The 14,319-nt window shown below is 45.4% G+C and overlaps 1 protein-coding gene across 1 annotated transcript in view; it reads right to left on the reverse strand.

The window, feature by feature from the left end:
• Nucleotides 1–12,671, reverse strand: part of FRMPD2 (FERM and PDZ domain containing 2) — a 133,676-nt gene extending 121,005 nt beyond the window's left edge. The window contains exons 1-5 of the mRNA XM_090058036.1: nucleotides 12,524–12,671; nucleotides 6,174–6,322; nucleotides 5,378–5,443; nucleotides 3,854–4,039; nucleotides 1,957–2,086 (exon numbers count right to left, since the gene is read on the reverse strand). Coding sequence (XP_089914162.1) covers nucleotides 1,957–2,086; nucleotides 3,854–4,039; nucleotides 5,378–5,443; nucleotides 6,174–6,322; nucleotides 12,524–12,671 — 679 coding nt within the window. The remainder of the gene's footprint in view (nucleotides 1–1,956; nucleotides 2,087–3,853; nucleotides 4,040–5,377; nucleotides 5,444–6,173; nucleotides 6,323–12,523) is intronic.
• Nucleotides 12,672–14,319: the final 1,648 nt, after the last annotated feature.

A 14,319-nucleotide genomic window follows, 5' to 3' on the forward strand; every position in this document is an offset into this window, starting at 1 on the left:
TACAGAGGCTCCTGGGATGTGATCTACAAGCACGCAGGTGTCTTTAAGCACCATGACTGTAAATAGTATACCAGCTATACAGACTTGCCAGTGCCAGGAGTCCAATCTGGGTAAATCTGGGGTGAGGGAAGGGGCAGGCTGGAATAGACAAGCTAGCAGGGCTGCAGGGGAGAGTTGGGGGAGGAGTTAGTGGGATCTGTGGAGGACTGGCAGGTCTGAGGCGGGTTTTGGAGGGATTGGGGAGATTGGTGAGCTCCAGGGAGGGTGGGAGAGTTGGTGAGATCAGAGAGGCTGGCAGATCCGTGGGGAAAGTTCAGTGGGATTAGGATTGGGAGAAGGGGGAGAAAGTGGGATCCAGAAAGGGGTTTGGCATGATTGGAGCAGCCAGTGGCTCCATGTGTGGGGGAGCGTTGGTGGGACTGTGGGGGGCTAGCAGGTCCATGGGGGAGTTGGTGGGTAGGGAGGGAGGGAGATATCTGTCCAGGAGTGTGGGGATCAGATAGTTAGGTTCAGAGGGGTGAGGGGAAGGGAAAAGCACAGCCACAGGCCTGGGGTGAGTGGCTAGGCTTTCCCAGCCCCAGAACTGCACTGCAAATATGTACATGCATTCCCAGGACCTAATCTACAGTCACATGGCTCACTTCAAGCTGCATGACTGTAGATCAGGTTCTGCATATATGCATGCTCACCAGTGCCGGGAGTTAGGCGGGGAACCCAATCTAAGTTAGTAGGGCTAAGTAAGGGAGGGGGGCGCGGTTCCATCTGGGCTGCACAGTACACGCATTCAAGTTAGATCAGGCACAGGTTAAACCAATCTACATAGTTCACCTTCTGGTAAACTAAAGTTAGATCAGGCCAGCCACTATTTTGCCCAATCTAATCTCCCCAAATGTCTGTACAGGCAGTCCTCAGATTTACGGCACAATTGGTTCCTGAAAACCAGGTCTTAAGTTGAAACTTTGTAACTCGGAACCGATTTTCTCATAAGAAACAATGTTATAAATGGGGGATTGGTTCCTGAACCAAGGCCCAATACCCTATTTTCACCAAAAATATCCCATAATTTTGTACTCAACCAATTATAGATGAGTAATATAGCTACATTAATGTACTTATATTGGAAACAGCAATCATATTGATTTGGAAGGACTTCTTTGAGGTGACTTCGCTGGACTTCTTGAAAGGCTCTTGGTTGGACTTTTTGAAGGGTTCTTGGCTGGAGTCTTCTCAGAAGTCTTGGCTGGAGGTTTTTCTGGAGTCTTGTCTGCTTTCTTAGAGAAAGTGTCCAAGGAGGTTTGGACAGATGTTCTCCAGGGAGATGGGCGACGCAGAAAGAGTGTTTGCTGGCATGGCGTCACATCGGATCATGCATTGTAAAGTCGAAATTGATGTCATAAAGTTGAAACACGGTGTCTATTTATAAACCTTGTACGTGGGGAACGTTGTAACTTGAAACATTGTAAGTCGAGGACTGCCTGTACTGTTTGGCACTTGAATTGACCTAACCCCTAGTTTCATTAATATAAGTGTGAGATCCACATTTGAGTGAACTAAATTAGATCAGGTGGCTTTCCCTGCCCCCCACCCCCAACCTGCTTCAAAACTTGTGTACAATTTGGCACTTTAGGTCAATCTAACCTTAATTAGATTGACTTAAGTGTAATGTCTATACAAACCCTAAGTGGTATTACTTGCAGAGATATAATTTTCCTTGTGTCTTGAAGTTTGTCCAGGGATCAATTATGTGTAACTTTACAGAAGAAAGGTGGAACTAAATGACAGACAGCACTGATCTTGGGGTAATCAACAGTAGAAAGATGAGAATATGTTCTTTAAATGGTTTCAGTGTAGATTCAGGGAAATCTGTTTTACTATATTTGGTACAATGTAAAATAAACCAGTTCACCTCTCCCAAAAGAGCCTCAGACAAACTGTCTAAAGAAGAAGCCTTTTTACCTTGATGAAAATTCAGCTGAGGGGGCAGAGCTGAGATGCTTTCAGATGTTTTCTTGTGTAGTCTTTTTCTTATCACATGACTCCTTTTAAGCTGAATAGCTCTGCTGTCTTCAGTAACTGCCTGTTCCACCTAGAAATCCATTGCATTTCAAGTTAGTTTTGGCAGATCAGTGGACTTCACCCTCAAGATTAAGTTGTCCTTGGCTTCAGTTTGATATAGACTGATTATTTGCTCACCCGTGACTGTTTCAGTTCTCCCAGTTAAAAAGATCAAGACAGAACTTTGAAATGGTTTGATCACTTCAAGACTTTGTTCTAAAGTGCATTAAATAAAGTATACCTTCCATTTCAACTGGAAATAAAGTCTTGGACAACAGTAGAGAAAAGGGCATCTCATATTATTAACTAATGCTGCTAAACGAGCACGGGAAAACAATTTTAAAAAACAGAAATGTTTTTTGAACTTGCCATAGATTTCATAGACATTAGGGCTGGAAGGGACCTCAGAAGATTACTGAGTCGAGCACCCTTTCCTGGGGGCAGGAAGTCAGCTGGGGTCATAGGATCCCAGCAAGATAAATGTCCAATTTTCTCTTGAAGACATTCAAAGTAGGTGCTTGAACCACCTCCAGTGGCAGGCTATTCCAGACCTTGGGGGCTTGGACAGTAAAAAAATTTTTCCTTATGTCCAGCCTGAAATGGTCTTGCACGAGTTTATAACCTTTAGACCTTGTCATCCCTTTGGGCACTCTGGTGAACAAAAGTTCCCCCAGATCCTAATGGACACCCTTTACAAACTTATATGTGGCCATTAGATCACCCCTGAGCCCTGATATGAAGTATTTCATATCCTGGAAATAGTTAATTGAGCTCAATTTATAACTCCTCATTCTCTATGGGGCCTGTTGGGGGTCAGCCCTATAGTAAGGGAGATGCAAAACTTTTACAGAGATTGTGTCTGATTTAGGAATGACTCCTTTGGAAAAGCAAAATGAGAAAGCTTTACATAGTGTGTAGCATGCTTTCTCCCACTGGAGAGAGCCATTTCCACTGGCTAATTTAAAGCATTAGGATCATTGAAGAGGCTATTCTCATTGTGGCATTAATCTGGGGAGTGAGATCTGGGCAAAGGTCCTGTGAATGCAAAAAAAATGGATTTGGGTCACTCCCCAGTGTGAAGGCACATGGCAGGAAGGATGGCTTCTATGTGTGTATTTGCATAGACCCATGCAGTCTGGCTCTTGGAAATTATGGATAATCTTCCATCCTTAATTCTTAAAATATGGCTACTAGGCTAAAAATGGCCAGCAGAATATACCCCTAATTTAGAGCACAATTGTGTTAATGTTGTCGTATTTAATTTTGAAAAGCTGTCTAGAATTCACTTTCACCATGCTCCGGGGCTAAAGATTTGAGTCGACAGAAGCCCAGAGGACTGCTAATACTGCAGTTCTGAGACCTGGAAAATACTGAGCAGTGGGATACCAATATTTACAATGCATACAATATTTTATATCCCACAAATGTAATGAGGCCTTGGTAAAGTCTTCAAAACAGCTTCATTGTGTGATTTTTTTGGAATCTAAATTCAATTTTTTATTAAAAAGGAAACAAAAGACTAGGACCGCCAAATCTCTCAAGTCACTTATGGAAATTTTACCCCCTTCTTCCATAATATATTAAAAAAAATATGTAGAAGCCTATTAAAAAAATGCAGCCAACACCTTGGGGAAATATATCCATCAGCATCCACGGACAAATTTCTTTTTTTTTCAAATAACCACTTGTTTTATTGATTGCCCTACTCTAAAATATTCATTCTTGTGATCCAAAAATACAAGAGGAAACCCAGACTGCCCAAACATTGTGACTACTAGAAAATAAGGATGGTATTGACCTCAGTAATGCTTCCCAGCACGAGTTTGACCAGTCCCTTTATGTAAAAGGCTGCTGGAGAAGAGGATGATTCCTTCTGATGTTCTATGCAGGCCTCCAAAATGGATTCTGGGGAAAGTCTTTTATGTGGCTGATCTTCACACAATGTCAGCAGAAGGTTATGCAACTGATTGCTCATCTGGAGGGACTGCACCAAAAGGGAGATACAATTTAACAATACCTCACGTTGATATGGAAGCATATTTCACTATGAAATGCATTATGAGCGAGGCCTGGGATTTTGCAAAGGACTTTTGACTTTCAGTGACCATTTAAACCCTCCTCCCCACTGACCCAAAGGCTCCACCCATGCCTTGCCTTGCCCCTGTGATCCCCCAGGTCTGAGGGGTGGTGTGCTGCACCCCCTTTAGAAAATTCTTTAATATCAGTGGATCAGTGACATCAGTGGATATATGGGGATCTTTCTGACTTCTAATAGGGAGCTCTAGCTGCTCTGGTAGTTGGAGATCAGATCATCACTCAAGGGTGAAGAGGCGAGCTCTTAAAAATCTATGTTTCTATGCAGGTTACAGTATTTAAAATCTGTATGAAGTTTACAATGTGACCACATAGAGCTAAAAAAACTCCAGAGGAAGAAACTTGGATATACTAAAAGTTGTTCTTTCACAAATGTGCAATGAATAATACCTTGTAGGGTAAGTTAATAAAATATGAGTGTCTACAAATCTCTGAGGAGACCCTGAGCTGGCTTAGAAAGAACTGCTGGGATGACTGGCATGTTTAGATACTTTCCATCTACTCTATGGTTTGAAAAAAGTTATCTTCACTTGCACTTTGGTTTTGTACACTCAATATACATATAGGTCACCAAAAATAATCCAAATGTAAATTTTCTCATTATGAAACACTAATTGTCTTATTTTTAATATAAAGGAACTGCTCCTCTGCTGCCTTATGATAAGCACTCTTTAAAAAGATGACTTTTAAGGCTATGTTCAGTTCTGTATTCCATAGGACGGGAGGAGATAAACACTAACAAAATCTTGGATCTAGATAATCCTGTCCTTTGGCAAGAGTTCAGATGTGGATCTGAACTCCCAGGCAGCTATGGGTCTCTAAGGGTGTGTCCAGACAAGTGCTGTTGTATACTATGTGGCGCTGCAAAAAGAATTGCAGTACCACATACCACACAGTCTGGTGTTCTCCACGCTGCAAGGGCACACTGCCTGAGCATGCACTACTCTGTTTTTGTGGGGTTTGCTTTGTTGTTTTTACCCCCTCGAGATCTGCAGCTGCAGCCCTGGGAGGCCTGCAGGTAAAGCTTCTGGGGCCAACACAGTGCTGGCCCCAGCCTCCTCTGATGCCCCTGGGGTAACTTGCTGCATGCGCCATAATGGGCCAAACAAAAATATCGGCTACAAACCTTCCACCCTGACTTCGGAAAAGTTCAGATCGTACCTCAGATTCCTAACCTACTGATGTGTGTTGCAAAGTAAAAGAAAACAAAGACACTGTTAATACTAACCTGGCTTGGGGGAATCTGATAATCAGCTGCCCAGTAAAGGGTCATTCCTAATGAATATACCAGCACCTATCAAAAAAGAGAATGCAAACAATTGTGAGTTATATGTCAGTAATTACAAAAAAAAAATGTGACCTCAGACAATAGATACCACATTCACTGGAATTCTTAAAACTAGATTGGAAAAAATATACATAGCTATTAAATGGGGGACACATCCTGATGGGGCAGAGAGAAGGATTAGGAAGGAAATAATATACATTTTTCAGCTCTAGAGATAACAGACCAGTCTATCACCTATGCAAGAAAAAGCACATGCTGAGGACAAAAATATTCCATTTAAGGAGTTTCCCTGGTATATAAAGCCATTCTATAGGGCTTGGACCTGACCTCCCAACTGCGGCACTGTGGCACTGGCCAGGTATTAGGGAAAGGACCATTCATTCAGAGGCTTTGTGCCTTTCCACACCACCCTTTTTTCTTAAAGGGTGAAGGTCCTGGGGGGAACTTCCTGTGGGGACTGGGGAGGGTTGTAAAAATAATAGTCCATTTCCACCAAACTTCTGTAGACCTGGATGACAATATTTGATGTTGCAGCTGAATCCAAAATGTGCTCTAATTCTAGGAGGCTCTGCATAAACCTTTTTTTATTATTATTTAGTGCTCTTCAGAAAGGGAGTGTGACATTAGATGTTAAGTATGTTGAACAGCATCAGTTAGTCTGTGGCAAGCTACTTTTCAAGCTTCAAGACTGCATCAAGCAGTTAAAAGAAAAAAGAAACCAAAAAACCCCTCTCACCTGTGTTAGTCCAACATGCTTGGTTTTATGGAGCAATTCTGGTGCACAGAATAGGGCAATCTCTGACTGAGATGTATTGTCTTGGAAAGACAAACCTCCTCCAGCTGACAGCAACACCGACCCTGGGCAAATTACTGAGATAATAGCATCTGAAAAAAAAGTGCAGCAAAAAAGCAGAGTTGTTATTTTCAAATTCTGTTTGCTAGGAGACGAGGTTGCTGAGGCTCCAGAACCAAACATTTTGCAAAATCCACCAGTGCCAGGACCTGGAGAGAAAAATTAAAATTAGAAGAGCTGTGCCGCTTTGTGGCATGGATGATTGTGTCACCTGGAATTCACACAAGTCTGTATTTAATCCTGCATCTTACAGCAACAGTAATAAACAGGCCTTCCCTACAAACTTTTACCTTTGATTCCAAAGGGATTTCCCTGTTTGACAGGTAGAAAAACAAGGACACAGAGAGATGAAAATACCAATATCACCCAGTAGACCTGTCAGAGCTAAGGCTAGAACCATGATCTTGCAAGTCTCAGTCCAGTGCTCAGTCTGCTAGACAGTTCTGCTTTCCTGGTGATATTAGCCATTATCAGATACTAATACATTTTTTAAACAGAAACAAGGGCTCGAACCCCCTAAATTTAAGGATTTTTTAATCTTCATCCAAGTGTCAGAGTTATCTCCAAAAATTAATTATCCTCAAACCTGGATCCAAACAACCCTGGAACTCAAGGGATATTCATGTCTGGGTTTTGTGAGATATGGCTTTGACAGATGGCACATTTACATCAGTGTAAGTGGCATTATCCTTGCTTTAAAAAGGTGCAGACAAATGACTGGGTAACTTTGTACAGTCCAGTGGAGAATTACCCCTGAAAGAATCAGACAGAGACTCTACTAGAGCATGCTATACCAGTTTAGTGTTGTCTGTGCATCAATCAAAAAGCAGGTGTTTACTAAACACAAGCAGAACATTACCTCCTTCCTTCCCATCTCCTGGTGAGATGCAGGAATAGTTGCCTCTTGCCTGAAGCTATCCTGGAATAGCTGTTTGTCTGTTCACATCTGATGCTGGTGTAATTTGTCTTAGCATACAAAACCAATGTAAATCTCACTGGGAATATGTGATCATCAAGGATCTGGGTTTTCTGTTTGCTATGGAAAAACACAGATTTTCTCCTTTAAAGGAGGGAAACCTGCAGCTTCCCATGTTTTTCCTTGCAAACTGCAGAGTTCCAGCCTGCAAGGGTCTGCTTGGGGGTGGGAGGGAGTAGGACATGGGGGCACCATGTGGATGTCTGTGCATGCATACATGCACATGGCCACCAATATAGCCAGGCAGCAGTGGTGATCAGCTCCCGCAGCTGCCTGCAGGTAAGTTTATGAGAGGCGGGGAGAAGGCAGAGGCAATGTGCGGAGGGGTGGGGATGCAGATTGAGTCCCCCATGGTGATGGAGGGAGTGGGGCAGGGTTGGCAGCTGGAGCTAGGGCTGTGGGTGCCACCCAGCTGGGGCAGTGCCCAGGACCCAGGTACTGAGTCTCCTTGCCCTGCTCCACCCTACCATTTGGGTCTTGCCCATTGGGCTGTGGAGACCCCACAGGGGAGGGCAGCAGGTAGGGAGCCCCAAGGCCCATAACAGGCAGCCCATATCCTCCCTCTCCACCATGGGCTCCACTCAGCTCCACTCTGCCCATGCTGCCTGCAGGGGAGGGGAAGCTGGACTCCACACTGTGCTCCAACCACAGCATCATGTGGCAGTCTGGGCTCAGGCACTGCTGACTGGCTGTGGCTGGTGTCCACTGAGCAGGGAGGAGGCAGGCTGGTCCCATAGCCCTGGCAGCGGGGGCCCACCTCTGGCAGGGCTGGGGGGAGGTCAGGAGTGAGGGGCACTAGCTGAGCTGGTGGGAGCGCAGGGCTGTGGCTTGGGTGTGAGGAGCAACAACATGGGCAGGGGCAGGGCACTGACATATCAGGGCTGCTTGGTGCCACAAAGCAGAGTGGGTGACAGCCACACCTGGACCCACGTCTTGGTGAATGAAGGGGCAGGGGGAGCTCTGATTTTTCCATGATAAAAAAACCAGAATCAAACACCAAAATATATAGGTATTTCGAATTTATTTTATTCTAAAGACTGAAGCACTAGCAGGCTTCCACATTGCTTTAAAATCGTAAATATATCAATAAAATATTGTCTTCGGTTGATACCTATATATATAGTGGTATTTCACTGTAATTGCAGAAGCGTGGATTTGGGGTGGAGGGGAAGGTTTATGAGAGAATTTGGGATTTTTAAACAGAGAAAACTAGGATCCCTGGTAATCATTTATCCGAGGCCTTAGTGTCATCTCTGCTTCATGTACAAAGTATAATTATCCCAAAAGATCTGAAAGCACTTTATATGGTAATGTTAAGGCATGTCTAACCTTTGACAGCACCATTCTCTGATTGGGTCATGACTGAGCATGCCCTGCCTACCTGTTCATTCTCCCCTAGGCCACCCTGGATGTGTCTACATACGCTATTAATATGAAGCAATAAATTCTGGTGCTTATTATGCCAGAATGTATAGCTCCCAGACGGTCTGTTTGACTATGCACCCTGGACCACAACATGTTGAGCCGGGTTGGCGCAGCCCCAGCTGGCAGGGGATCTGGGTGGTTAGCCTGCCAGCCTAAGGCTGCTCTGACACAGCTCAACGTGCTGCGGAGGAGCTGGCTGGGGCACAGGGATGTTCCAGTGTGGGGCTAGCTGGCAGGCAGCCTGTGCACTGAAGCACCCTTGTGATCCAGGCAGCTACATCAGTATCTACACAGGTGCTGCTGTGGAGTAAAAACTCCACAGCAGGACACTATTTGTATTTACAAGCACTATCTTCCTGTGCAGTTAATTAGTTTACTTCTACCTAACAGCATTGCATATGTAGATGTGAGAAGTTTCCTGCAGAGCCAATCAGTCAGCGCCACAGTAAATGTTTCATATAGATGCATCCACTGAGTACTGCTCTGGTGAGGATGATCTAGGTCTGCTCCTGAGCTCTTGGTCTCTGACAGACTTGAGAGCTTCTACTGAGGCTGACCCTAGAGTATCTTCACTGACATATTTCTGGGTTTGGAGTGTGTAAGAAGGAGCAGGTAGTGAGATATGCATGGGGTTGGTTGTCCCATGGCGTTCTGTTGCCATAGTGTAGACATGCCCTTAAGCACCTAACTCTGCTTTTAGGCAAGTGGACATCTTCATAACTGCTTTGCATGCAGTAGCTCCTGCTGAAGTCAATTCTGAGCTTAAGAAAAGTGCGAATACCCCTCTGGCATACAGCTGAAGTGGAGTAATCAACTTACACACAGCCTGCTGCAAATCAGCATGTGTGTGTGTATGTGTGCGCGCACACGTGCGCATGCATGCTTGTATACATATGTACATGTCGGCATGTATGCATGGTCCTTTATCAGCAGTCTTCCAGTAAATGCAGAAGACATCAGTGAGTCCATAGATGACTGAGGAGGCTGATCCAAGATCCACGTTTGATTGTAGGTGTGTCATATAGTACTGGGAGGAAGGAGTAGATCCTAGTTATGACAGAGCACAGCTCTTTCCCTTTGTATATCTCAGCTATTCACCTCCATCGTGAAGCAAGCTTGCTCAAAATGACTGATGCCTTGTTGTACATTATGGAGCCATTGGAAAGGATTCAGGGCTTGAGTCCCCCAGATATTTATGTTAATAGCACATTTCTTCATAATGGCCTTCAAATCGTCTTTGAATCTCCTATTTTGCCCACCTCTAGAACAATGATCATTGGGCTTTGGGAGTGTAGGACCCATTTTGGGAGCTGGTTGTTATGCATCCTTATGACATGTTTATATAGCACCCACTCTGTTGGACAAGACATGGCTTCAATGCTGGTGATGTTTGCTTGAGCAATACTGGCATTCATTCTTCTGCCCTTCCAAGTGACATGGAGAATTTTCCCGAATACATTACTGATGGTACTGTTGCAAAGCTTTCCAATATGTCATCCAAGTTTCACACCCATAGAACAGGGTAGGGATGACAACAGCCTGGTAAATGAGAAGTCTTGTTTGTTCCAGATGTCATGATTATCAAAGATATGGTTTCAGAGATGTCCAAAGGCAGCACTGGCAGAATTTACTGGTGTTTAATATTGTCTGCTTACTTTTTGGGGAAGGTGGCTTCCTAGGGAAGGGAAAATCTCAACAATCTCCAAGAATTGTCCTGTAATTGTAATATATGGAGCTGGTTGGCTTAGGGTAGGTTGGGAAAGTATGCTTGGTGAGTCCAAGCATTTCATGTGCTTCACAGAAGCGATCAAGAGTGCCCTGGAGCTCTTCAACTGAGCGGGCACACAAGACATGATTGTCACCATACTGAAGATCAGTAAGGGAACTGTTGGATATCTTGGACTTGGAACGTAACTGTAACAGGGATCCCAAACTCTGTTACCTGCAGAAAATGGAGGGAGAGGAGAAGGGAACAGACCCCTTACAGGAGCCAGACTGTGGGGACTCAGGGGCAAGGGGATACAGCAAGCAACTCACCAGAGACTCAAGGCTGGAGGGCCACAGGGCAAAGAAAGCCAAACAGTTCATTAAGCTGAGCAGCAACACCTGAGCCCACCTTCACAGGCAGTGGCCAGGTGACTGGCAGGATCAGGGCTTGGCTACAAGTCAGCTCAGTCACTTAGTTGGGACTGGTAGTTCAGGCCCACAGGCAGTGCGGAAAGGTACAGAGGACAGAGATGACTGACAGTGAAAAGGAGGTACCCTGGGGCTGGGAGGCAATTAAAGTAACTCCTTCTGGGGGTGACAGTTGTTATGGTCCTGAGGGGCTTGTAGTTGGGTTATAACCAGATGGTTAAGCTTTTGTATTCTAGTTTTCTTCTATGTATTTAAGTTTAGGACTGGGAGAGGCTGTAGGTGTGGAGGAGGCCAAGAGCAGTGTACCTGGCAGACATCTTCCACTTTGGGGCTGACGCCTGGAGAGCCAGGGCCCAAATCCGTGGACCTGGGCTGAGGGGGTCTCAGCTAGAGAAAGCAGGGTCTGTGGCTGAACAGGTTGAAGCCTGGACAAGGGCTGGGGCACAAGGGTATACAGAAAATGAGAGTGAGAAGGAAAGATCCCGAAAGTGCCAGGTGAGAAACCATCAGTGAGGTGTGACCATGACTAAAGAGGTGTCAAGAAGGCCATAGTAAAAACCCAAAAGCACCCCAGAAAGGACTACCCCAGTCCCAAGAACAGCCTCCCCACAACTACACTGGTTACCGGAAAAATTGTGGCAAGCAAGAAGGAGGTGGAGTAGGCTGAGGTAATACTGATGAAAAGGGACAGGAATGAAAGCCCAGACTCTTTCCAATAACCAACTGATGTTAAAGAGATTCCTGTCCCTGTGATACAGGAGAGTGACTCCAGATAGAAGTCTCTTAACAAGGAGATGCAGAATACCTGTGTCAGATGGAAAAGAGTGTTGGTGCAATCGCATACCCTTGCTTGACTCCAGTTCTAATAGTGAAGGGGTCCGTTTACAGCCATTATTTACAATAGTTGCTGTCATGCCATCTTGAAAAAGTCTGATAATGATAACACATTTTGATGGGAATCCAGATCTTCTCAGGGTCTTCCTTAGGGCCTCTCTGTTTTCATCTTTTAAAAAAAAATGTTAATGTACTTATTTTAAAAAAGTCACAAAGTTCAAGTGATTTCATCATTCCAAAAACATTGGGTTCATTGGACCAGGCTGATATCTAAAATGAACAGTCACAGAGTTCTCATTTTAGAATACTGATTACCGAGTACTCGTCCTTCCACCATGCTAGACCCATCTTCTCACTTTCATTGTCCCCTGCGCTACTATTCTAAGGCTATATTTTTATTGTCAAGAAGAAAACTATCCTCTTAGCCGAATAAGTAGCCACCTATATTTGTCTCTCCTCCTATCCTGGCCAATGCAGGAATGTTAATTTTACACACTGGAACTAAGCTTGGCTGGTCTTGTCCTCCAGGACACTGTAACCTGTTATATCACGTCACCTATTTAAGCTTTAGAATAGGAACCTCTGGGGCCTGTTCTGGAAAATATACCTGTAGACACCAAGCAGAAAGAGAAATTTGGGTTCTGGGAAAAATCGTACGGTCCCAGTAGAGTAGATAGATGGAGATTTCACAATGGAAGATTTATTTTGAAATATCCTGCCATTCCCATAAATAATCCTTGTCTCTGTAATGGAAAATCACATCAGCAACTCTAGAGTCTCAGAATCTTCAAGAGCTGTTGCAGTAGGAAGGCAGGTAGTTGGGTGAGTCAGATAAGAACAAAAGGGGCAACCATCAACATACCTTTGGGGAGGTCCTTAAGAAGCTGCTCTGTGGCCAGGAGTAAGAGTGCCCATATGTCCTGTTCCTCCAGAGCACATCCCTTTGCCTGCAGGACCTCAGCCAGTGTCACACAGTAGCTGCTCATCTCTGTGGTGATAAAAACAGACATTTGCCTTGCTAGAGCTGACTGAATAGTTCAGAACAAGCTACAATCATTCTAAATCTTGATTTCCGTGACTCTATTCATCATTTGTAGTGAGTTATCTGTTTATGGCAAATAATATCAATCCAAAAGATCCTCTATTAAAGTGACTACTATGGGCATGTGTAGATGAAACAGGGGCCCTAAATTGAAGTGGTGGGTTTTTAAATACACAGCTTCAATTTAGGGCCAAGTAAACACCCATGTTGTGCACACACTCATGCACTTCCCTGCCTCTCCGGTGGCTGGGAGGGGAGGGCAAGCTGCCGGTGGGTGGAGCGGTCCCCAGGCTGCAGGTGGGTGGGTGCTTCCCTCCTCAGCAGCAGTGCCCCCCCCAGGTGCCACCTGCCCGCAGGCACCTGGCTCAGGTGATCCCAGGGGGCACTGCAGCTACAGAGGGAAGAACTGGGCCCCTGCACAGCTCAGGCAGGCTACAGACGGGGTGGAAAAAAAGATCGCTGCTTTTATTTTTTTCTTGGGTGGAGCCTGCCTTCCCGGGCTACTGCCAGGCTGCGTGCACAAGCTTCCTGCAGAGCCCCTGAGCTGCATAGAGTCCGGTGCTTCACTCCACGGCTGTAGGAGTCTTAGTTTGCTGCACCCCAAGTCATTTAAGGTGCATTATGCCACCGAATTTGCTACAATGGCATTTAAGCCGCTTTAAACCATTGTGCACACATACTTCTTACTTCAGCTAACACACGGCCAACGACTCTTCATTTCATAGATTCCATAGATTTCATAGACATCAGGGCTGGAAGGGACCTTGGGAGATCATCGAGTCCAGCCCCCTGCCCAAAGGGCAGGAAGTCAGCTGGGGTCATAGGATCCCAGCAAGATAAGCATCCAATTTACTCTTGAAGGTGTTCAATGTAGGTGCTTGAACCACCTCCGATGGCAGACTGTTCCAGACCTTGGGGGCTCGGACAGTAAAGAAATTCTTCCTTATGTCCAGCCTGAAACGGTCTTGCAGGAGTTTGTGACTGTTTGACCTAGTCATCCCTTGGGGCGCTCTGGTGAACAGACGTTCCCCCAGATCCTGGTGGTCACCCCGATAAACTTATAGGTGGCCATCAGATCACCCCTGAGCCTGTGCTTTTCCAAGCTAAAGAGTCCCATGGCTCTCAACCTGTCATCGTAAGATCTGTTTTCCTGACCTCTGATCATGCGCGTGGCTCTCCTCTGGACTCTCTCAAGCTTCTCCACATCCTTTTTGAATTGTGGAGCCCAAAACTGGACACAGTACTCCAGCTGCGGCCTCACCAAGGCCGAGTACAAGGGGAGAATGACGTCCCGGGATTTGCTCGAGAAGCATCTATGGATGCAAGCAGCGTTTTGGTCGCTTTACTAGCCGCAGCATCGCATTGCAGGCTCATGTTCATCTTGTGGTCAATGATGACCCCCAAGTCTCTTTCTTCTGTAGTGCTATCCAATGTAGCACTGCCGAGCCTATAAGGAAGCTGCAGGTTTTTCCTCCCAAGGTGGAGAACCTTGCATTTTTCGGTGTTAAACACCATCAGGTTCTCATCTGCCCATTTGCTGAGCTTGTCCAGGTCAGCCTGGATCACCTGCCTATCTTCTGGCATGGATGCTTTGCCCCAAAGTTTGGTGTCATCGG

The sequence above is a fragment of the Crocodylus siamensis genome, chromosome 7 (assembly GCF_052110815.1).
Source record: "Crocodylus siamensis isolate JL-2025a chromosome 7, ASM5211081v1, whole genome shotgun sequence".
Taxonomy (NCBI): domain Eukaryota; kingdom Metazoa; phylum Chordata; order Crocodylia; family Crocodylidae; genus Crocodylus; species Crocodylus siamensis.